At 46.3% G+C, this 26,249-nt stretch overlaps 1 protein-coding gene across 1 annotated transcript in view; it reads right to left on the reverse strand.

Moving 5' to 3' along the window:
* The window catches only part of LOC141258706 (uncharacterized), a 98,308-nt gene that overhangs the window by 45,383 nt on the left and 26,676 nt on the right, over nt 1-26,249 (reverse strand). Inside the window, exon 3 of the mRNA XM_073673728.1 lies at nt 16,952-17,123. Within this exon, the coding sequence (XP_073529829.1) occupies nt 16,952-17,020 (69 nt within the window). The 5' untranslated portion in view covers nt 17,021-17,123. The remainder of the gene's footprint in view (nt 1-16,951; nt 17,124-26,249) is intronic.

Consider the following 26,249-nt stretch of genomic DNA (forward strand, 5'->3'; position numbering starts at 1 on the left):
GGTATGCGTGTGAGATAAGGAGTCTTTTGGAATGTCTTTGTCTAAAGACTCAGAGAGAACAGAGAAACGGAAGTCAGAAAGATGGGTGTCAGTAGTGTTACCTTTAGCCAATTAGATGCATGTATGCTAATGCCAGCACCTATTTAAAGGTAAGCTGAGCCAATTATATTGTTTTAAAGTATGAATACTAATAACATATATAAACCTTGACCAATAATGTAATAAACACAGATCTAGCCTGATGCTCAAATGTATCAGTCGTAGTTCTTCCGTGCACGTATTTGAATTTACAATTTACACAACGTCTCACATAATGTGGCGATGACAAAACCTGGCGCAATGAACAGGGACCCGCTAATTTAAAGGACAGCTTTATCCAAACGTTTTGCTGGCGCCTAGACAGACTGACAAATCAGGACCGCCGCAGCAAGGTAAGAAGTTTTATTATTATACGACCTGAATTTGTCTCTCTCTCTCTTGGTTCTGGCCTGAATTGGGTAAGTTTGTCTGCAGGTCATTCGATCTGTTCTTATTAAGTGGGTCCATTATTGTTAGACAAAGAACCCTGATGAGACCTTGTGTACGGTGTTGAACTTCTGTGTTGTATGGGGAGTGTGGATTTGGTATTTCACTGGTCATCGGTATATGGGATTGGATTGTAGTGATTAGTTGATTGCATCCGGTGGAGCAGATGTTGGTGATTGTCAGCAGCCTCTTGTATTGCTAAGGAAATGCATATGGTTCCGGCTCCTAGACGTAGGGGCTGATACTTTTCGTCTGATTATAAGTCAGGCATGGAGTGTTTTTTTTTACTCTAGTCCTGTATTCCTGAAACAGAAGATGGGTAATCGGTTTACTAAGAAACAGATTGAGCATGGTAGAGATGCTATATAGAGTATACAATCCATAGTGAAAGGTATGAGTCTCCATTGGTTTGTGTCTCTAGTTCTGTATTCCTGTTTTGAAAGAAAAGAAATTTGTGCAGAAAATGCCTAGGTTTTGTTCAGTGTTTGGTTGTCCACCGCGTGGCAGATTTGATGAAGGTTGGAAGTATTGGAGGAACAGCAAGGTTGTTTAAATGATGTTGGTTTACTAGACCAGGCTGAGATATGGTGGAAGAACTCTAAATCTGCAACTAGAGGCGAGTTGGAGGAAGAAAAACATGGTGATAAGTTTTAGTATGTTAAATTATGTAACAAAGATGGCGTTTATTCCCCTGCCGCTCCCAGTTTGACTCCACCCTGTACATTGTCCCTGAAGGATGGACATGTTGTGTATGTAGGAATCAGTACCCAAGATTGGGTGGAGACCTGTTGTGTATGTGGTGCCCCCTGTTGGCACATAGTAACCATTAAACCTCCTACTCCTAAAACAGGATTGTACCCTTTTTGTTAACGCCCCACAATCCATTTGCATAGTGAACCCCCCCCCTTGGCCAGTGTCCCAAGTGCAACACCCCCATACACTGTGTGCAGAATTATTAGGCAATGAGTATTTTGATCACTTTGATACTTTTTATACATGTTGTCCTACTCCAAGCTGCATAGGCTTGAGAGCCAACTACCAATGAAGTAAATCTGGTGATGTGCATCTCTGTAATGAGGAGGGGTGTTGACTAATGACATCAACACCCTATATAAGGTGTGCTTAATTATTAGGCAACTTCCTTTCCTTTGGCAAAATGGGTCAGAAGAGAGATTTGACGGGTTCTGAAAAGTCCAAAATTGTGCGATGTCTTGCAGAGGGATGCAGCAGTCTTGAAATTTCCAAACTTTTGAAGCGTGATCACCGAACAATCAAGCTTTTCATGACAAATAGCCAACAGGGTCGAAAGAAGCATGTTGGCCAAAAAAGGCACAAAATAACTGCCCATGAATTGAGGAAAATCAAGTGTGAAGCTGCCAAGATGCCATTCGCCACCAGTTTTGCCATATTTCAGAGCTGCAACATTAAAGGAGTATCAAAAAGCACAAGGTGTGCGATACTCGGGGACATGGCCAAGGTAAGGAAGGCTGAAAAACCACCACCTCTGAACAAGAAACATAAGATAAAACATCAAGAATGGGCCAAGAAATATCTTAAGACTGATTTTTCAAAGGTTTTATGGACTGATGAAATGAGAGTGACTCTTGATGGGCCAGATGGATGGGCCAGAGGCTGGATCAGTAAAGGGCAGAGAGCTCCACTCCAACTCAGACGCCAGCAAGGTGGAGGTGGGGTACTGGTATGGGCTGGTATCATCAAAGATGAACTTGTGGGACCTTTTCGAGTTGAGGATGGAGTGAAGCTCAATTCCTAGACCTACTGCCAGTTTCTGGAAGACAACTTATCAAGCAGTGGTACAGGAAGAAGTCGGTATCGTTTAAGAAAAACATGATTTTCATGCAGGACAATGCTCCATCACATGCATCCAACTACTCCACAGCATGGCTGGCCAGTAAAGGTCTAAAAGAAGAAAAAAATAATGACATGGCCCCCTTGTTCACCTGATCTGAGCCCCATACAGAACCTGTGGTCCATCATAAAATGTGAGATCTACAGGGAGGGAAAACAGTACACCTCTCGGAACAGTGTCTGGGAGGCTGTGGTGGCTGCTGCACGCAATGTTGATCGAAAACAGATCAAGCAACTGACAGAATCTATGGATGGTGTTACGCTCACGCCCGGACTGACTGGCATGAGTGTGATTAGTGATCCCACTGTACTATGAACCGAGGAGTGCCTGGAGGGGCGTAACTAAGTATCAACCCGATCCGACCAAGGTCGCACGGCGGCTTAGTCGACTCCGTGGACCAAGGAGGAACCGAGCAGAGAGACCAGGTGCATCTCCAGGTCAGACACCGGTCACAGTTATTGACCCACACCGGGGAATGCAGGAACAGGCAGGTTAGACTGGCATACAGGCAGGTGGGTATTGGCAAGCACAGCTGGTATGCAGACAGGTGGGTACTGGCAAGTATGGCTGGTATGCAGACAGGTGGGCACTGGCAAGCACGGCTGGAGTGCAGACAGGTGGGCACTGGCAAGCACGGCTGGAGTGCAGACAGGTGGGCACTGGCAAGCACGGCTGGAGTGCAGACAGGTGGGCACTGGCAAGCACGGCTGGAGTACAGACAGGGAGATTCTGGCAAGCACGGCTGGAGTGCAGACAGGGAGGTACTAGCAGGTTGGAGCACAGGCTGGATAGGGTCCAGTACAGACTGGGAGACAGGTACAGAGCCGCAGATGCGGTAGACAAGCAGATTAAAACGAAACCGCCGGAGCGGAGGACAAAGCAGAGCAGAGAGGAACTGCTGGTGCGGTGAGCAGGCAGAGCGGAGCAGAAACTGCAGGTGCGGTGGGCAAGGCAGAGCGTAACCGCTGGACCGGTGGACAAGGCAGAGCAGAGAGAAACCGCCGGAGAGGTGGGTAAGTCAGAGCAGAGAGAAACCGCCGGAGCGGTGGGCAAGACAGCGGAGCTAAAGCGCCGGAGCGGTAGGCAAGGCAGAGCAGAGCGGAACTGCCGGAGCGGTGGGCAAGTCAGAGCAGAGAGAAGCCGCCGGAGCGGTGGGCAAGTCAGAGCAGAGAGAAGCCGCCGGAGCGGTGGGCAAGTCAGAGCAGAGAGAAGCCGCCGGAGCGGTGGGCAAGTCAGAGCAGAGAGAAGCCGCCGGAGCGGTGGGCAAGTCAGAGCAGAGCGAAACTGCAGGAGCGGTGGACAAGGCAGAGCAGAGCGGAACCGCCAGAGTGGTGGGCAAGTCAGAGCAGAGAGAAACCACTGGAGCGGTGGGCAAGACAGAGCGGAGCGAAACTGCAGATGCGGTGGACAAGGCAGAGCAGAACAGGGCTGAAAAGTGCAGGCAGAGAGGACAGGGCTCTGTTCACATGGAACAGACTGGAAAATACAGGAAGATACGGAGGAAGGGAAAAGGGACAAGCAGAACCAGATACACATAAGGTACTTACTATGAAGTAGCGAGTGGACACAAAACTCACAAACAGAAGTACAGAGACAATGAGTTGGAGTTAGGTGCAGGTTCAGATACTGCAGGAAAAGGGAAGGTACGGACATAGAGATAAACAGGTAACAGGCTAGGATACAGTTCAGACAGGAGATACAAAAACGAACCTGGGAATACAGCCCCCAGAGTAGCGGAAACAGACTAGAAGTCAGAGATAACAGGACAGGACCTGGCAATACAGTTGCAAAGACAAACTGAGTGAAGGTGTTGCTCAGGCACCTCCTACTGGGTGGAGAGGGTTTAAATATCCAGTGACTCACAGCAATAGGCTGGAGACGCATTAGGGGTGCGCCCACAGCAGCTATAAGAATCAGGAAGTACCCGGGCCGCCGCCCTAAGCAGTCAGTCAAGAGAAATGCACATAGCATGAACTGGAGCAAGATTAGCAGGCTGGACTGACAGGTAAGATTGCGGTCTTGCATAGTGGGAGGTAGTGCACTATGCAAGCACGCCGCCAGGGATGTTACAGATGGAAGGCTGTTGAGTGTCATCATAAAGACAGGTGGCTATATTGATCACTAATTTTTTTGTTTTTGCATGTCAGAAACCCAGGGTGCCTGGGTATGCATTAAGTATCATGGGTGCTCAAGTGCCATGCTCGAGTCCCCGCCCTGCAGGTTTTGCAGCTGTTAAGACAGCCAATAAACATGAGGGGATTGCCTGTCATACACTGTAATGCTGTAGCCAACATTACTGGCTGTCTAAAGCCACAAAACATGCGGAACGGGGACATGAGCATGGCGATCGAGCACTTGTGATACTCGATGTGTACCGAAGCACCCCAATGCTCGATCGAGTAGTGGTAAGCAAGCTCACTCATCACTAGTTACCAGACTTGTAGTCAGTGACACGGCACCAACAAATTTGTTGCTGGGAGATTTAAGGTTTCAGCCGGACAGGTCGTGGATGGGAGGTATGTGTCCCCAAGGTGCCAAGCCTTGGTGATTTAGGACTCGCAAAGCAGGCTCCAGCACACATAGTGCTGAGAGGCGTTTAATGGGTCCGGATCATAGGGCCGGGTTTTACGAGCTGAAAGAGCTGGTGGGGGGTGGGTGGGATCAGCTGCTCACTTACCTCTAGTCCAGGTCTTGGAAGGCCTGATTTAAGACAGGTTCGCCTGTCTCAGAGAGTCTGCGTGTTGTGCAAGGTGAGCAGGACCTTGCATGTGCTGCTCAGACTCTGCTGGAGGCAGAGAAAAGCACTTTATTTAAACTTCTGAGTCCGTGCTGTATGGACTTGTTATTTTGAGTTTGCTCTGTTATATCTTTATGTGCCAGAAAGAGGCTGTTATCAGTTGTTACCCTGACCGGTTTATGGACATGGAATAAACCGCCTGTTTGTTTGCACCAACGAACTTCATCCCTGTGTGAACCTGCGCCTACCAAAGAGCCGACCCTCCACAGAGCAGATGTCCTTTATACAACAAAGACAGCACGGTATCAATAACCTCCAGTCTTACAAAAGAGCAGAACCATGTTCACATTCAGCCAATATCTCCTGTCTTGGCAGTAAAAACGCTGCATCAAAATCACCACTTTTACAGCATTTTTACAACCTTTATTGGGTAAAGGATACTTGTGTGCTTTGTCTACAGTATATGTTAAATAAAGTTAGCTTCATTTACCAAAAATGCTGAGAAAACACGGTTGCGTTTTTTCACTCATCCAGCTCGGCTTTTGCCACTGGATTGAAAAGGGGGGAAAGATGCAGAAGGGGACTTCTTTTCACATTCTCCAACAGAGAAGGAAATAGACATACACACATTTCATGATTGCGTTGCTCTGTTGCAACAGGAAACTGCATGGTTTGACCATGTTTCAGATGATCCCATTACTAACGCAGATTTTGAGTTTTTTTGTAGATGGATCCAGATACCAAGATGCTGGTTGATTCTACCCTGGATATGGACACAAATCCTAGGCACCCTTGCATCTGGCAGGAAGGCATGTGGAGGAGTGATGACTTGGCACAAAAAGGAATCTTGGGAGCAGCCGGACAGCTGAAGTCAAGTAAGCAGGAATGAAAGCAGGTTACGTGCACAGGAGGTGCAGTACACGAAACTAGGTTTTTGAATATCAATCTAATGACACAGGTGTGTTTCCTTAAGGGCCTTAAAAGGCCTAGGGAGATGATGTCACAGGCAGGACCAACTGCAAAGTCCGACTTGGAGCACAATAGAGGGCAGCGGGCCGAGGTGAAGGGAGCAGAGCCCAGACCCGGGACAGGTGTGTAACAATGAGGTAATAAAAGTTGAGCCACTCGCTCCTCGCCTGTTAGCACAAGAGGCAGAACTGAAGGCACTCATTGAGGTGTGTTGAATGGCAAAGGGTAAGACGGCCAATGTGCATACAGACAGTAGATCTTTCCTAATGTCAAATGGGAAACCCATAAAACCTGCAGAGAGCATGTGGACCCTGATAGAGGCTCTCATGTTGCCGACCAAGCCTGGCATAGTGAAGATAAAAATTCTCACCATAGCCAACATTGATGAAGCCCAAAGAAATGCTTGAGCAAACACCAAGGAAGCAGTAAAAGGGGTCGAGAGTCTGGTAACAATACAGACCATGTCTTCAGCAGCAACCGTCACTCCTGATATTTTTAAATGTCTAAAGAAGCAGATGGCACTACATGAAAAAAGGAGTAGAAAATGCAAAAAACCCAGTTGACTGATGAAGGTCTGTGAAAAACGGCAGTGAGCTTTGTCTGCCATGCTGTACTCCATGATGGCCCAGGTAACCCATGGACTAACATTTGTCAAAAACTGGTGTGTGCACTTTGGTAGATATGGTATGGACGGTGCCAGGCAGGCAGCACACACAATCACGTCTGACATGTAGCTTGCACAATGTATAAAAAACTGTAAAGACCCTGCAAAAACACACTCCTCGTCCACTTTACCCATTTCAGAGAATGCAGATTGAATACATACCGATACCACGAGTAAGGGTATATGAGATTGTGCTTGTTTGTGTTGAGCTCTTTTCAGGTTGGAATAAGGCATATCCACTGCAGAAAGCTACTGAAAGGTTACTATTCAAAAACTCATGAAGGTGGTGGGATATAATATGGGGTCCCTGATGCGATAGGACAGGGCATGAGGGAGATTCTGCAGTCTCTTGGAATTGAGCAGGCTTTCCACACTCTTTACCAACCATAGCAGTGGGAAGCAGGAAAGGCTGAATGGGACATTAAAGTTAAGAATCCAAAAGTCAAAAAAGAAGAGACTAGGAAGCTGTGGATTGAATGCTTGCCTTTAGTTATTTTCTCTAAAAGATACACTCCAGGTAGAAAAACACATCTCTCTCCATATGAGATACATCTTGGTTCATCCTCTACAACAGGATAATACTTCCCACAGTTACTTCAGATACAGCAGGATAGCTTGACCAGCTGCAGCGCTTTGTACAAATATTCATAACCCATGACCTTCTCCAAATTACTCACATACTCACTGTCAGGGATTCACAGGGACGACACCGGGGAGATCACACTCTATCCCACCGCAGCCATCACTCTGTCAGGATTTCGTCGGGGATTCGTGCACACACGACCCCGATTACTCACTACGTAGGTATCGGCAAGCGCCCAGTGAGCGTATGGCGTACACACCTCCAGATCCCAACGTAGGGAATATGTGTATATGCCCAGTACGGTTACTGCCATCTTCACGATAGCCCACTTCTTATTATTCGCTGCCACCACCGACTGAGCTTGAAATATAATACAGGCCGGGTCGGACGCCTGCGTTCTGGTAGCGATTATGGCTCCGGGGGAGGGAACGATTACAGAACAAAAGAAACATGACAATTAAATTTTATATTTAATCCAAAAGGGAGGCAGTGTTTAGGAAAAATATACAAAAGGTTTTACAAAAGGAGACAATACAATACATAAGCAGTTACACAAAATAATGATCAAGGAAGAACTTACTATAAAATCGCAGAGACGATTCAGCATAGCTGGAGGGGGGGGGGGGGTTTGACCATTATCAAACAGGATCCGTTGCTTATCGAATCTATACCCCCCTGGCAATGAATGCTGATCCATCCTCAGTGGGGTATTTTATGCCGAAGGGGGAGGCCTGCCCACACACCCCCTGGGATGACATCACATGGGCTGGGCTCCAGCCTTCATATTTTTATTAGAATCACTAACTTCTGGAATAACTTCTTATCACTGGTTGATCGCAGAAGCTTGCAAGCAACGCCATAATTTCCATTATGAATTCACCCCTCTTTAGAGACCACACATGACATTGCTGCGGTCCGTTATTTTGGCACTTTTGCGGCACAGCTCTCTGGAGGGGCTCACAGCAACGGAAAAACAAGCATATTGTTCCCCAGCTGACCCTGCCACCTAAAACATAGGCCCCATTATTATTAGAAGTATAGAACTTTAGATATTCCATATCGACGCCAGCCAAGCTGCAGATTTCTGTTGAATTCTTTTGAAGCTCAGGATTAAATTTTCCTCAACTAGATGTAAATTGTCGCAGGTCTGTGTCACTGGAAACTATACTTCTATGTTAATTGGGTCAGTAGAACCTTTTGTGCTAGAATTTTCTTACAAGCTACTTCTGCTGTGTGAGATAATTTGCATGGAAGCAGATGGTCCAAGCGTCAGCTCTTGGTTCTCTGACAAATACTACAGGGGAGGGGGAATTAAGAGGGATCTGGGAGAGAGAAATTTTTAATACACTGCTCAAAAAAATAAAGGGAACACTGAAATAGCACATCCTAGATCCACTAATGCATTCACCACTGTCTGCATTCTTAGGATGCGGAGAGCGGCGACATTGAGAAACGGTGGATAGGCGGCGGGCGTAAGGTGCCTAGAACCTTCCTCGTCATTCTGATGGAATGCCGGCCTTTTAGAAAAAAGCGGATTCTGTCCATCACCATCTTCTGTCTTTCCTCTGGTAAAAAATATATCCTTGCCTCAGAATCCAGAAGAACCCCCAGAAATGTTTTTCTGGTCCCCGGTCCGATTTTTCTACGTTGAAAATCCATCCTAGATTCTTTAGGGTTGAAACTGATACATTTAGATGGTTCTGCAATTCTTCCTCCGAGTTGGCTACCAACAGGAAATCGTCTAGATAGGGTATTATGATGATGTCTTGTTTCCTCAAATAAGTGACCACCTTTGAAATCAATTTTGTGAAGACCCCTGGTGCTGATGCAAGACCGAAGGGAAGACACAAACTTAAAGTGGCAGATATCTCTCTGGACTTTTATCGCAAACCGAAGATACTTTTGCCAGTAAGGTTGAATAGCAAAGAGGTAATACGCATGTTTTAGGTCTATTGTACATATGACCGTGTTCTTGTCTACTAAGGGGATGGTACATTTTATGGATTCCAACCTGAACCTTTCGTAATTTATCCAGCGATTTAAGGGCTTTAAATTTATTATGGTGCGTGACGCGACGGAGGTTTGTTTGTTTTTTTATAGGTGAATAATGTCCCCGGCTCACCTCCTGCTGTGGAACATGCACTACTACTCCCGATCTCAGCACATCTTATAGCTCTGATTGAATAGGACAACTTATTTCCTGGGAGTGGGGATCTGTTAACATGAACCTTTTGGGTGGTAAACAGACAAACTCATATCCCCGAGATATTGTCTTTAATGCCCATTGATCCTGAGTAAGGACACCGAGCACAGCGGGACACCGCAAGATGAGCTCCTGATCAAACCCAAGTTTATACCTTATAATGAGCAGACTGGAGGACATATCCCGGAAATCTACAGACATGACAAAATACTAAGCACACCGGACAAAGATTTTAAGGATTTTAAGACACGACATGAAAAGACTAAGAAAAATCAAGATACAAAAGCAAGACAAGACAAGATCGCCTAGTGGAGACCCAGCAAACAACCATCATCCCTAATAGAGCACAGCGCACCCTCAAGGTAAGGGCTCCACGTTTATACATTGCTAAAATAACAACTGACCGTATATTACGCACAGGAAAATATAAGAGAAAGCATTTCAATATGAAACAACACAGGGATAGCTCTGCAGGCAAGGCAGGAGACCTGGAGACAACAGGGGGCCCGAGACGGCAGGAGACCCGGAGACGGCAGGAGACCCGGAGACGGCAGGGGGCCTGACACACTAGTGATAACCTTCCCTGAAAATGCCAGATCCAGGGAAGCAAGAAAACTCATAAACATGGACACAATCAGGAAAATTCCAGAGACCCACCCAGAGATTGATAGACCTTAACGAACAGGGGGAAAAAACAATCCAGAGATTGATAGACCTTAACGAACAGGGGGAAAAAACAATCCAGAGATTGATAGACCTTAACGAACAGGGGAAAAAAACAATTCAGAGATTGATAGACCTTAACGAACATGGGGAAAAAACAAATGTGTTATTCTACTCAGGGCACCAAAAAAGCTGAAACTAGACTCTCATCAAACATTACAAGAATGTCAAAACGCGTGGCATCAACAGGGGCAAACAAATTAGAGTACAGGACGAGGAGGACCCTGAGAGTTTTAATCTCTACATAAACATTTATAGCGATGGAACGGAACCGAAATTGGAGGAATTTTATCAACAATTCCAGCACATTAAGAACCAAGTTATAACGGTGAGGCAGAGAGGAAGCACAACCACTCCTGATCAGATCACAGCAGGCAGGGTCTCCAGCCGCCCCCCATCCACATCACAACCCCCGATGGGTATACTCAGAGACTGCCTGTCCCAAGTAGAAAGCGAGTTTATCTTATTCAAAGAGGAATTTCAAAGTAGCCAAGGTGCGAAAAATGAAAATGACCAACTGAGGGAGGAAATATCAAGGGTGAAAACAGACCTGTGTGAAATGCAACAATCACTTCAAATGCGGCAAAGAAAATTCACAGCTCAAAAAAGAAATAACAGAGCTAAAATCATCAAACCTGCAACAAAAACCAGAGAAGGCACCACAAAGTACAATCACCCCTCCAAAACTGATGCCTGCACCAACTACCTCGGGGCCTGACACATCACAGACCTGCGACAGCCTCAGCCATACAGACTCTACACACTATCCCATCAATAAAAAAACAGCCCCAGATGCAAAGCAAACCAAGGTAACCAGCACCCCTGGACCCAACACCACAAAGAAAAACTCCACCTTCAACCCGAGCAGCGAAAATACAGCCCCATCATCACAGAAACCCAGGGCGACCAATACCCAAGGACCCAACGTCACACAGAAAACAAATGGTCCAAATAAAACACCAGGCCCTGACATTGTCCTATTAATAGACTCAAACGGGAAATACCTGGACACCCAGAGACTGTTCCCGAGGGCACGGGTCCTAAAAATCCTCTGCTCAACAATCCCACAAGCAGAAGAGGTGATCAATAACCCATCAAACCATATCCACCCAGAAGCAATCGTCACACAAGACCTATCAAAACTCACAATGGCGGCCCAGCAAAGATTCCCCAGAACCAAAATAATCCTGTCTGCCCTGCTTCCCAGGAAAGACGAACGCCAACAGGTAACCAGCAAATCAACACAGAGCTGGCCGCCAGCATTACCTCAACACCAAACATTCAGCTGGCAAGACACCCCGAAATGTCGCTCCGTCATCTATAGGATGACAAACATCTCAAGAGTCAACCAACTAGCACAGAGCTAAAGGACATGGCTCTAAACAGACCTCCAAGACCACAAGCAAGATGCCCTCCAAATAGATGGCAACCCACAGCGATCCCCAGAGAGAGCCCACTGAAAGGGCAGAAGTACAGGAGTCCACATGCCCCACAATGCCAACACAAAGCAACAGAGGGCAGCAACATGGCAGAAATAAGGACATTGCTCAACACATTGTGCAGCAAACTCGTGGGACACCCAGTAAAATATGCCACCCAAACCCACCACTAAAAACGGTTATATCTTATGAAAATCTCTATTATAAGGTATATCAACAAAATAGGACATCCTTAGTTATCAGCAGCAGGAACATTCAAGGACTGAACGCTTCAGCTTTCAATCCAAGACAAACGACCCAGACTTCAAACAGAGGCTAAAAAACATTGACATTCAGATCCTCCTGGAGACAAGAGCCTGAGCAGAGGAGGAATCCCTTGCACCTATGGGATACAGGCAATTATCTGTCTCTGCCCAGAAAAACAACAACACCAAACAGGGCCGCTGCTCAGACGGCATACTAATCTGGTACAAGGAGGATCTCAAAGAACGCATCAAGGCAATAAAGAGGGGAGATCGCCACATCTGGATGAGGATAAGCAGCTCCATCCTCACCTCTCAGCAGGACATCTACCTCTGCGCAGCTTACATCCCTCCATCACAATCCCCATACTTTAAGCCGGACATCTTCGAGATCCTACAGAGGGAGTTAGCCCAATTCCAGTCCAAGGCCAGGGTACTCATATGTGGAGACCTCAACGCCAGGACAGGTACAGAGAAAAACTACGTGTCACCTGCTGGAAATACATACGTACTGGGAGACGAGTCCTTCTACAGCGACGCAGTACAGACAGCAAAAAACAGCCATGACAGAATCGTGAACCAAAGCAGCAGGACACTGCTGAACCTGTGCCGGAGCCTCGGGCTGTATATACTGACTGGGCGTTCCAGAGGGGACTCATTAGGGAGATTTACACTAAACTCCCACATGGGCAGCAGTGGGGTAGATTATGGCATTACTGGCATGGACCCAGCAAACATAAATGCCTTCATAGTCACCCCTGAAACCCACTTGTCAGACCACAAGCAGACACTGCTGTACATGAAATCCACGGACAAGTCACCCACATAAAAGACCCACTTGAGCGGTCTCCACAACCTGCCATCGTCCTTCAAGTGGCACAAACAGTTAGCCACTAAATACACCAACATGACCAACAGAATCGAGATCCAAGAGTTACTTGTAAACTTTAACACAAGTCTCTAAACACCAAACCAGCAAGGGCTCAACCTGGCAGTGAATGACTTTAACAACATCCTATATACCATGGAAGAACTTACAGGCCTTAGAAGGACTAACCTCAAGACACCTACAAATAAACAGTCTGAAAAATGGTATTACAAAGAATGCAAGACAATACGCAACTCCCTAAGGGTAGCCTCAAACAAAAAACACAGAGACCCCAACAACAGAGACCTAAGAGCGGCCCATGAAATCCTACAGAAGCAATACAAGCGCATCCTCAAGGAGAAAAAACAGAGGAACATCTCCCACAAACTACAGCAGCTTGAAGACTCCCTCCAGGACAACTCATTCTGGGAGACCTGGAGTCACATAGGCACAAAGCCCAAGCAGAGCACCCTCCACATTCAGAACGGCAACCCTGGAGTCACATCGGCACAAAGCCCAAGCAGAGCACCCTCCACATTCAGAACGGCAACCCTGGAGTCACATCGGCACAAAGCCCAAGCAGAGCACCCTCCACATTCAGAACGGCAACCCTGGAGTCACATCGGCACAAAGCCCAAGCAGAGCACCCTCCACATTCAGAACGGCAACATCTGGCACAGCTACTCTACAGGAACATACCAGAAGAAGACCTAACCCCACAACAGAAGCACCTAATCACAAAACTGAGGGACATGGAGAAGACAATCAAGGACTTCCAAAATCCTCTGGACACTCCAATCAGTGTAATGGAAATAAAAGACAGAATCAAACTGATGAAATGCAAGAAGGCTGGGGGCAGTGACGGCATCTTGCCAGAGATGAACAAATACAGTTCCCCAGACATACATGCGGCACAGTCAAAACTATTCACCCACGTCCTGAGTGCCGGCTACTTCCCTCAAAGCGGGAATCAAGGTCTCATAACGCCCATCCACAAGAATGGGACCGATACGATCCAGCAAACTACAGAGTGATCTGTGTCAACAGCATCCTGGGAAAACGGTTTAAGAACATCATTAGTAAAAGGATCACCACCTACCTCACCCAACATGACATCATCAGCAGAAGCCAAGCTGGGTTCATGCTGAACCACCGCACCACCGATCACATCTACACCCTGCAAAGCCTCATCAAGACCCATGTCCACAGCAAAAAACAAGGTCAAATATCTGCATGTTTTGTGGACTTCAAGAAGGCCTTTGACTCCGTGTGGCATCATGGCCTGTTCCTGAAACCATGAATGCAGGATTTTTATCTTCAATGTGACCATAAGTAGAACAGCGCTGAAGAGGCAGGCGAGCTACCACCATGACAAAGAGTTTACCTCTCCACTCAGCAGATAATAGAAATATAGAAGAGTTTACCTCTCCACTCAGCAGATAATAGAAATATAGAAGAGTTTACCTCTCCACTCAGCAGATAATGATAGAAATATAGAAGAGTTTACCTCTCCACTCAGCAGATAATGATAGAAATATAGAAGATATTACCTCTCCACTCAGCAGATAATAGAAATATAGAAGAGTTTACCTCTCCACTCAGCAGATAATAGAAATATAGAAGAGTTTACCTCTCCACTCAGCAGATAATGATAGAAATATAGAAGAGTTTACCTCTCCACTCAGCAGATAATAGAAATATAGAAGAGTTTACCTCTCCGCTCAGCAGATAATAGAAATATAGAAGAGTTTACCTCTCCACTCAGCAAATAATAGAAATATAGAAGAGTTTACCTCTCCACTCAGCAGATAATAATAGAAATATAGAAGAGTTTACCTCTCCACTCAGCAGATAATGATAGAAATATAGAAGAGTTTACCTCTCCACTCAGCAGATAATAGAAATATAGAAGAGTTTACCTCTCCGCTCAGCAGATAATGATAGAAATATAGAAGAGTTTACCTCTCCACTCAGCAAATAATAGAAATATAGAAGAGTTTACCTCTCCGCTCAGCAGATAATAATAGAAATATAGAAGAGTTTACCTCTCCGCTCAGCAGATAATAGAAATATAGAAGAGTTTACCTCTTCACTCAGCAGATAATAGAAATATAGAAGAGTTTACCTCTTCACTCAGCAGATAATAGAAATATAGAAGAGTTTACCTCTTCACTCAGCGGATAATAATAGAAATATAGAAGAGTTTACCTCTCCACTCAGCAGATAATAGAAATATAGAAGAGTTTACCTCTCCACTCAGCAGATAATAGAAATATAGAAGAGTTTACCTCTCCACTCAGCAGATAGTGATAGAAATATAGGAGAGTTTACCTCTCCACTCAGCAGATAATAGAAATATAGAAGAGTTTACCTCTTCACTCAGCAGATAATAGAAATATAGAAGAGTTTACCTCTTCACTCAGCAGATAATAGAAATATAGAAGAGTTTACCTCTCCACTCAGCAGATAATAGAAATATAGAAGAGTTTACCTCTCCACTCAGCAGATAGTGATAGAAATATAGGAGAGTTTACCTCTCCACTCAGCAGATAATAGAAATATAGAAGAGTTTACCTCTTCACTCAGCAGATAATAGAAATATAGAAGAGTTTACCTCTTCACTCAGCAGATAATAGAAATATAGAAGAGTTTACCTCTTCACTCAGCGGATAATAATAGAAATATAGAAGAGTTTACATCTCCACTCAGCAGATAATAGAAATATAGAAGAGTTTACCTCTCCACTCAGCAGATAATGATAGAAATATAGAAGAGTTTACCTCTCCGCTCAGGAGATAGTGATAGAAATATAGAAGAGTTTACCTCTCCACTCAGCAGATAATAGAAATATAGAAGAGTTTACCTCTCCGCTCAGCAGATAATACAAATAAAGAAGAGTTTACATCTCCGCTCAGCAGATAATAGAAATATAGAAGAGTTTACCTCTCCACTCAGCAGATAATGATAGAAATATAGAAGAGTTTACCTCTCCACTCAGCAGATAATAGAAATATAGAAGAGTTTACCTCTCCACTCAGCAGATAATGATAGAAATATAGAAGAGTTTACTTCTCCACTCAGCAGATAATAGAAATATAGAACAGTTTACCTCTCCACTCAGCAGACAATAGAAATATAGAAGAGTTTACCTCTCCACTCAGCAGATAATAGAAATATAGAAGAGTTTACCTCTCCACTCAGCAGATAATGATAGAAATATAGAAGAGTTTACCTCTCAGCTCAGGAGATAGTGATAGAAATATAGAAGAGTTTACCTCTCCACTCAGCAGATAATAGAAATATAGAAGAGTTTACCTCTCCACTCAGCAGATAATGATAGAAATATAGAAGAGTTTACCTCTCCACTCAGCAGATAATGATAGAAATATAGAAGTTTACCTCTCCACTCAGCAGATAATAGAAATATAGAAGAGTTTACCTCTCCACTCAGCAGATAATGATAGAAATATAGAAGAGTTTACCTCTCCGCTCAGCAGATAATAGAAATATAGAAGAGTTTACCTCTCCACTCAGCAGATAATAGAAATATAGAAGAGTTTACCTCTCCACTCAGCAGATAATGATAGAAATATAGAACAGTTTTCCTCTCCACTCAGCAGACAATAGAAATATAGAAGAGTTTACCTCTCCCCTCAGCAGATAATAGAAATATAGAAGAGTTTACCTCTCCACTCAGCAGATAATGATAGAAATATAGAAGAGTTTACCTCTCCACTCAGCAGATAATAGAAATATAGAAGAGTTTACCTCTCCACTCAGCAGATAATAGAAATATAGAAGAGTTTACCTCTCCACTCAGCAGATAATAGAAATATAGAAGAGTTTACCTCTCCGCTCAGCAGATAATAGAAATATAGAAGAGTTTACCTCTCCGCTCAGCAGATTATAGATATATATTAGGGTTTACCTCTCCACTCAGCAGATAATAGAAATATAGAAGAGTTTACCTCTCCACTCAGCAGATAATAGAAATATAGAAGAGTTTACCTCTCCGCTCAGCAGATAATAGAAATATAGAAGAGTTTACCTCTCCACTCAGCAGATAATAGAAATATAGAAGAGTTTACCTCTCCGCTCAGCAGATAATAGAAATATAGAAGAGTTTACCTCTCCGCTCAGTAGACAGATGATCTCCAAGGCAAAGTCTATAATTTTTCTGGTTATCTCTTTGTCCATTCTCGGGGAGGGTCATTCAGGAGCGTTTCGGATGGGAATATTAGAAATCCGGATGATGTGGAGGGATTGGGTCTCGCAGTCGTCTTTATGATAGAAGAAGAGGCTGGAAATCAGAGAGGGGGACAATTTCAATAATGAAATATGGAACTTGTGAAAAAAAACTTGGATCCATCCAATCATAATTTCTACCATATAATAATTATATATATATATATATATATATATATATATATATATATATATATATATATATATATATATATATATATATATTTATTTTCGGACTATAAGACGCACCGGCATACATACACACACACACACACACACACACACACACACGGTCGCTGTGGGTGGAGGAGGATGGGGCGGGGGAGTGGCAACGGCGGAGGAGCGGGGCATAGGAGGCAGGAGCCACCTGCTGCATCCTACACTATGCTCGCTACTAAAGAAAATGAATATTCTCAAAAAAAAGGAAGGGACTGTTGTTCCAGCATCTGGTAAAATAATTCTTTTATTTTTCGTCCATTAAAAACTTGCAAAAATTACAAAGGTTGCATAGACAGGGTAGGGGAGCAAGACGCATTTCGAACGCTCACTTGCATTCTTTCTCACTGCTTAAGCTCCCCCCTACCCAGTCTATGCAACCATTGTAATTTTTGCAAGTTTTTACTGGACGAAAAATAAAGAAAGATTTATTTTACCAGACGCTGGAACAACTATCCCTTTTGAGCAAATTCTGGTGTGGATCCACCTGGTTCTGTGCAAGCTGGATTATAAGTACTGGGTGAGCTGGCTTTCCTTTTACTATATGTGAAAATGAATATTCACTGCTCCCCACATCCATGGGAGTGGATTGTAGTGAATATTCATGGTCTTTAATAGCGGGCACAAAGACCGCAGAGCGGCAGCAGGAGCCACGCTGCGGTACAGTGTGCCGGCTATTAAGAAAAATGAATATTTAGTGCTCCCCAAGCCCATGGGAGTAGGTTGTAGTTTATATTCATGAGCTTTCATAGCGGGCACAGTGTGCGCGCTATTGAAGAAAGTGAATGGTCACTGCTCCCCACACACAAAGTCCCGGGGTGGGGAGTAGTGACTATTCCGGCACAGCAGATCACTGTGTGAGGGTGCATGGCAATTACGCCATGCGCGGCTCACATCGTGAGATCCTTATTGGCAGCAGAACAGGACGCAGCGCTGGAGGAGAAAGGAGGTGCGTATGATTGTTTATTTTTTGTGTGCAGCGTAATTAGTGATCAGGGGGTGCCAAGCATACCTGGATGAGGAGGCCATACATACCAGGATGAGGGGGGCCATACATACAGGGATGAGGGGGAGCCATACATACAGGGATGAGGGGGGGGCCATACATACAGGGATGAAGGGGGGGGCCATACATACAGGGATGAAGGGGGGGGGGCATACATACAGGGATGAGGGGGGTCATGCATACCAGGAAGAGGGATGAGGGCCATATTTACCAGGATGGGAAATCTAGATACAGAATTGGGGGACATTAACCCTCTACCAGTGTCAGCAGCAGACCCCCTCCCCCTGCGTCTTATGGTACGATGCGTCTTATAGTCCAAAAAAATATGGTGCGCTATGTACTAGATCCTATGTGCCGTAACATTGCAAATCAACAGTAGTAGTCACGTCTCAAGGCCTCAGAGAGAAATTTACATGAAGAAGCTTCTGGTGCTCAGAAGTCAGCAGCCGGACACGGACATCACATCTACACTGAATGCTCCCAATATGACGCAACCAAAACCAGAAAAAGAACTTGTCCTGTCTCAGCTCTGTAGAAGGAAATATCTATCAGGTTATAGCTCTCATTAAACTGGGGTTAAAAGACAAGTGGGTGGGGTCACTGACCGACAGCCATCTCTGAAAACGCACCATTTTTTATACATAGCATTATTAACAGTCAAACACAAACTTAAGATTCACAACTAAGCAGCAAGAAATCACGGCATCCGACAAACACATCACACCCCCCGCACTACACCGTACACACAGCAAACCCCAACACTGCACTGTCTGCCCATCTCCCACATAGCTGTGAAATGGGGTGTGGCCATTCCTCCCCTCCCCCCCACAGAGGTGAAATGGGGTGTGGCCATTCCTCCCCTCCCCCCCACAGAGGTGAAAGGGGATCTAGCCATTTCTCCCCCCCCCCCTGCCCCATAGAGGTGAAATGGGGTCTGGCCGTTCCTCCCCTCCCGCCCCATAGACGTGAAATGGGGTCTGGCCGTTCCTCCCCTCCCGCCCCATAGACGTGAAATGGGGTCTGGCCGTTCCTCCCCTCCCGCCCCATAGACGTGAAATGGGGTCTGGCCGTTCCTCCCCTCCCGCCCCATAGACGTGAAATGGGGTCTGGCCGTTCCTCCCCTCCCGCCCCATAGACGTGAAATGGGGTCTGGCCGTTCCTCCCCTCCCGCCCCATAGACGTGAAATGGGGTCTGGCCATTCCTCCCCTCCCCCCCATAGAGGTAAAATGGGGTCTGGCCATTCCTCCCCTCCCCCCCATAGAGGTAAAATGGGATCTGGCCATTCCTCCCCTCGTCCCCCATAGAGGTAAAATGGGGTCTGGCCATTCCTCCCCTCCCCCCCCCCCCCCCATAGAGGTGAAACGGGGTCTGGCCATTCCTCCCCCCCCCCCCCCCATAGAGGTGAAATGGGGTCTGGCCATTTTTCCCCTCCTGTGAGGGGGATGATGTCACCAAAAGGGGCGGGGCCTCCTCCAGTGCAGACCTGACACCAGAAAGAAGCGTTGTGCTGCGGTGATTGGAGACCCCGAGAGGACTGAGGAGCGCACTATGGAGTTGTGTGGAGATGAAACGAGGACACAGGACTAAGTGTGAGAGGTCTGAGGATGTATTTTGGGGGCAAAGAGACATGAATGATGTTACTACATGGGGCTGCATGTTGGAGGGTTGAACAGGGAAGGTGCTGCTGCTGCTACTTGCATGGGGCTGTGTATTGGGAGGGGCTTTCACAGGAAAGGGGTTTAAGTTAGTTGAGTGGAGTTGCATGTTGTGGGGGCTGTGCGGGGAAGGAGAGGATGTTTCTTGTGTGGGTCTGCATATTGGGGGGGCCGTGCGGGGAATGGGATGACCATGCTGCATGCTGGAGGGGACGGGGAAAATACTGGATGCTGGGCAGCTGCGAGGGGAAGTGTGAGGTTACTCACTCAGGCAGGGAATGGGGTGATGTCACTCGAGGGGCTGTGCAGTGAAGGGGTTGAGGTTACTAGCGTGTGACTGCATGCTGAGGGGGCTGCAAGGGAAAGCAGCAGTGTCAGTCGTGTTGGCTGCATGCTGAGGGCTGGGCAGAGAAGGGGATAATGCTGCAGGGGTGTTGTGGGGGGCTGCATGGGACACACGTGGGGCTGCATGCAGACAGGGAGAGGAGTGAAGTCACTCACGGGGTAGTTATGCAGGCAAGGTGGTGATATCACTCACGTGGGGCTGCATGCTCGATGGCTGCGCGGGAACGATGCTGCATGACAGGGTGCTGCACGGTGAATGGAGTGATGTTACTCACGTGGGGCTGCATGCTCCATGGCTGCGCGGGAACGATGCTGCACGGTGAATGGAGTTATGTTACTTGCGTGGGGCTGCATGCTTGGGGACTGTGCAAGGAAGGGGGTGATGTCCCATTGAGAATGAAAGGAGTAGTGGTCGGGCATCCAGCCAGCCGCTCCATAAAGGGATAGAAATTCCTCATTTTGCCGATTGCTGCAGGTACCAGCGGTCGCACAATCACTGATCAGCAAGCTCTCATCTATCCCATAGTGAGGTGATAACTCGTTTTCACAATACAAACCCTTTACAAGGGGCTCAGTCAGCAGGGGATGACTGTTAAAACCAAGCACAGGAGCCCGGTGCACACTTGGTGTAGCCAAACTTTTAAATGCATCTTCCCACCTACTTGTTTTCTCTCCATTTCAGTCTCCCTCAATTAGGATTGACAGCTGTGGCTTTATAGAACCAAAAGAAGGGCAGAGATACAATGGTTTGCAAAAGTATTCACCCCCTTGGCATTTTTCGTGTTTTGCTACCTCACAACCTGGAATTTCGCTTTTTTTTTTGTGAGTTTCCATCCGTTCATGTAAAGAACGTGCCGACAACTGTGAATATTTGGTTTTCTTTTTATTGTGAAGCAAACAAATAGGACAAAAAAAACAGAAAGCTTCAGCTTGCATAACTATTCACCCCCTAAAGTCAGTACTTTGTAGAACCTCCTTTTGCAGCAATTACAGCTGCAGTCACTTTGGATAAGTCTCTATGAGCTTTCCACATCTGGCCACTGGGATTTTTGCCCATTCCTCAAAGTAAAACTGCTCCAGCTCCTTCAAGTTAGATGGTTTCCTCTGGTGAACAGCGATCTTCACGTCTGACCACAGAGTCTCCACTGGATTCAGGTCTGGGCTGTGACTCGGCCGCTCCAGAACATTTCCACGTTTCCCCTTAAACCACTCGAGTGTTGCTTTAGCGCTTTGCGTCATTGTCTTGTTGGAAGGTGAACCTTGGTCCAGTCTCAAATCACTGACAAATAGGTTTTCCTCAAGAATATCCCTGGATTTCACCAGGGCTGTGGACTCGGTATAAAATGGACCAACTCCAACAATATATAATAAATTGGGTGCAGTAGCTCGATGCAGTTCGTGGGGAATATTTTTCAGAAGAATTTGGGAAAGTTCTGAAATGTCCTATAAATGTCTGTCCTATTCCTGATCTCAGGGTCTGGACTTTTAGCGGAGATGAATCTGTGCTACAGTAAACTTATCACTTACACATGAGCCGTGTATGAGGGAGTCGGAGTCGTGGAAATTGAGGAGTCGGACGTTTGGCTTACCGACCCCACAGCCCTGTATTTCACACCACCCATCTTCCCCTCGACTGAGACCATTTTTGACCATTTCACAATTTTTGTGCGTCAGTAAAGGCTTTTTTATGCCCACTCTTCCATAAAGAATTAAAATTCCCGCAAGATTCAAGAAAAAAACACAGCAAAAAAAGGGCAGCAGTATTTACCTGCTCAGATCTTCAGACTTAATGCACGACCAGGATGCAGCAAACCCACATAAAGATGGCGGCTACACAGGGGCAAAATACTGATGAGACAATCACTCACAACCGGCCATTTCATGGAGGGGGTGATGGCTTAGTATTTGAATTGCACACACAAAGGCTTGTATAGGGCACGGTTCACACCTGGGTAGTGCACAGTATCCGGCTTACAGCCTATTAGTTACGCCCATACTATTAGATTAGGCGGGCTGCCCGGTACTGAGTGCACCCTATATATATTTTTGGCCAAAATACACAAGCTTGTAACCCGAACTAAGGGTCCTCATACTTAAGAGTCCCTGCTCTAAACACAAAAAGCAAAGCCATAATAAGAATTAAAATTTCCACTCTTCCATAAAGGCCACCTCCATGGAGTGTATGGCTTATTGTGATTGTATGGACAGATACGCCAGTCTCTGCTTGGGAACTCTGCAGCTCTTTCAGGGTTACCTTTGGTCTCTGTGCTGCCTCTCTGATTAATGCCCTCCTAGCTCAGGCTGAGAGTTTTGGTTGGCGCCCTCTCTTGGCAGGTTTGTTGTGGTATCATGTGCCTTCCATTTGATGGTGCTCCGGGGAATCAGAGATTGGGAGATTTTATATATATATATATATCTCCCAACCCTGACTTGTAGTTCTCAATAACTTTGTCGCTGTCTTGTGGTGTTTGGCGTTCTCCTTGGTCTTTGCGGTGGTGTTTGGCGTTCTCCTTGGTCTTTGCGGTGGTGTTTGGCGTTCTCCTTGGTCTTTGCGGTGGTGTTTGGCGTTCTCCTTGGTCTTTGCGGTGGTGTTTGGCGTTCTCCTTGGTCTTTGCGGTGGTGTTTGGCGATCTCCTTGGTCTTTGCGGTGGTGTTTGGCGTTCTCCTTGGTCTTTGCGGTGGTGTTTGGCGATCTCCTTGGTCTTTGCGGTGGTGTTTGGCGATCTCCTTGGTCTTCGTGGTGGTGTTTGGCGATCTCCTTGGTCTTCGTGGTGGTGTTTGGCGATCTCCTTGGTCTTCGTGGTGGTGTTTGGCGATCTCCTTGGTTTTCGTGGTGGTGTTTGGCGATCTCCTTGGTCTTGATGGTGGTGTTTGTTGATCTCCTTGGTCTTCGTGGTGGTGTTTGGTTAGTGGTGCCCCTTGTTAATAGTGTTGCAGCCTCTGTGACCTTTCAGAAAAGGTAAAGTGTATCTACTGACCGACATGTGACACTTAGATTGCACACAGGTGGACGTCCTGTCTCTAAGCAAGGGACTTGTGAAGGGAACTGCTTGCAACAAATTTTTAGGAGCTTCACAGCAAAAAAGGTGAATACATATGCATATGACAATTTTTAGTGATTTGATTCCATAAATTTAATTTATGCCGATATTTTTCTCACTTCACCATCTTACATTATTTAGTGCTGATGCATCACACAAATCGGATTCCAAAATATTTACACACCTTATAATGTAAAAAAAGCCAAGGGGCGGGGGGGGGGATACTTTCGCAAGTCACTGTAAATTGAAAACAAGCAGGTGAGAAGCAGCACTGAAGTATCCAGCAGCGAGTGCGCCCCAGGGGCCGGTGCTTGGTGGAGCGGTCATTCTCCTTCCAGGGCTCGCACTCCTCCGCAGCTGCTCCTGAGGGGTAGGACGGGGGTCCGGTGAGTGCAGTGCGGTTTTATCAAGCAGCATCTGTATAAGAGCCATGTGCAATCTGCTTCTTACACCGGCTTTTACATACAGTCATTCTGTCGTTTAAAGCAATCTTATACACAGAGGTATTTAATCTCACAACCCCCTACAGATAAAAAACTAGCACCCCTCAGTGCATTTCACGGGACACTCAGGGGGGTTTAGTCTTTTTAATCCCTTTAAATAATTTATTTGGAAAAAAAAAAGGCGTGGTGCCCCCCTTATTCTTAATAACCAGCTGAGGGAAAGCAGACAGCTGAGGGCTGGTATTATTCTGGGAAGGGGACAATAAACACTGTCTGTGTAGTCTTTGCTGCTTATTAAAAAGAAGGGACCCCCCCCCCCCCCCAAAAAAAAAAAATACGACATAGAATTAGTGCGGCGTGTGCAGCTATTTAGCTAATAAATATAAAACTAAAAGTAAAAAAAAGACACGCCCCCCCCCCTTTTTTTTTTAATAAAAAGAAAAGCATTTTTTTATTTTTATGGTAATAAATGGGTAAAACTTGGTCGGGGAGCGCTTTTTGCAATTATCCCCTTAGTGACCACTAGTGATGAGCGAGCATGCTCGCCACTGCTGGGTACTCGCCCGTGCATCTCCGTACTCGAGATGCTCAGAGCTCGCCGAGTACTTGTGCGATGCTCGGGCGGGAGCTCGGGTCCCCGTCCTGCATGTTTGGCGCGCTTTAGAGCACCAATCATGCAGGGATTGCCAGCCACTCACTGTAATGCCGCAGCCATGTTGGTTGTGGCATTACACTGATTGCCCAAATCGATGGGAACAGTGCTCACAGTGAAACATGAAAAGCCGCCAATTCAGCAGCGGCATACACCGGTAAGGATTTATTAGAAAAAAAATTGGCGTGGGGTTCCCCGTAATTTTAGTCTCTAGCGGAGGTTAAGCAGACGGCTGGGGCAGATGTTTGAAGCCTGGGAAGGGGGTAATACCCACGGCGCTTCCCAGGCTACTAATATCAGCCCCCAGCTGAATACCTAGCCTTTACTAGCTATTAAAATGGGGGACCCCCCCCCCCCCAAAAAATGACGTGGGGTCCCCCCTAATTTAATAGCTAGCAAAGGCTAGGCAGACAGCTGGGGGCTGATATTAATAGCCCAGGAAGGGTACCATGAATATTGGCCCCCTCCCAGGCTAGAAACACCAGCCGTCAGCCGCCCCAGAAATGGCGCATCCATAGGATGCGCCAATTCTGGCACTTAGCCTCACTCTTCCCACTGCCCTGTAGCGGTGGCAGTGGGGTAATAGGGCTGGGGTTGATGTCAGCTTATAATGCCAGCTGACATCAAGCCCAGGTTAGTAATGGAGAGGCATTTATAAAACACCCCCATTACTAACCCCATAGTCAAAGTTACAAAAAAACACAAACACCCAGAATAAAGTCCTTTAATTGAAATAAAGACACAATTCTTTATTGTTCTAAATTAAACCATACTTACCATCACGCCCATTCCAGCTGAAGCCAACGATCTCCTGCAATAAAAGTAAAATAATAAACCAACATCATCCTTACCTTTCCATGGTTCCCAGGACGGCTCCAGCTCTGCTACATTCACATGACAGGCTGGACCGCAGCAGAACGCTGCCATCCAGCCTGTCATCCCGCAGACACTGAGAAGGGCAGGCATGCTTGCGCTCCTCAGTGTCTGGCTGTGACGGCATAAAGATGAGACGAGTTCATGTCCAATGATCTCAGCTCACCTCGAGCGCTGCCATCCAGCTTGTCATCCTTCATAGACACTGCAGAGCGCAAGCATGCCTGCGCTTCTCAGTGTCTGCGGGATGACAGGCTGGATGGCAGCGTTCTGCTGCGGTCCAGCCTGTCATGTGAATGTAGCAGAGCTGGAGCCGTCCTGGGAACCATGGAAAGGTAAGGATGATGTTGGTTTATTATTTTACTTTTATTGCAGGAGATCGTTGGCTTCAGCTGGAATGGGCGTGATGGTAAGTATGGTTTAATTTAGAACAATAAAGAATTGTGTCTTTATTTCAATTAAAGGACTTTATTCTGGGTGTTTGTGTTTTTTTGTAACTTTGACTATGGGGTTAGTAATGGGGGTGTCTTATAGACGCCTCTCCATTACTAACCTGGGCTTGATGTCAGCTGGCATTATAAGCTGACATCAACCCCAGCCTTATTACCCCACTGCCACCGCTACAGGGCAGTGGGAAGAGTGAGGCTAAGTGCCAGAATTGGCGCATCCTATGGATGCGCCATTTCTGGGGCGGCTGACGGCTGGTGTTTCTAGCCTGGGAGGGGGCCAATATTCATGGCACCCTTCCTGGGCTATTAATATCAGCCCCCAGCTGTCTGCCTAGCCTTTGCTAGCTATTAAAATAGGGGGGACCCCACGTCATTTTTTTTGGGGGGGTCCCCCATTTTAATAGCTAGTAAAGGCTATGTATTCAGCTGGGGGCTGATATTAGTAGCCTGGGAAGCTCCGTGGGTATTACCCCCTTCCCAGGCTTCAAACATCTGCCCCA

Source organism: Phyllobates terribilis, unplaced genomic scaffold (assembly GCF_046119375.1).
Source record: "Phyllobates terribilis strain yellow unplaced genomic scaffold, ASM4611937v1 Scaffold_3__8_contigs__length_932513732, whole genome shotgun sequence".
NCBI lineage: Eukaryota > Metazoa > Chordata > Amphibia > Anura > Dendrobatidae > Phyllobates > Phyllobates terribilis.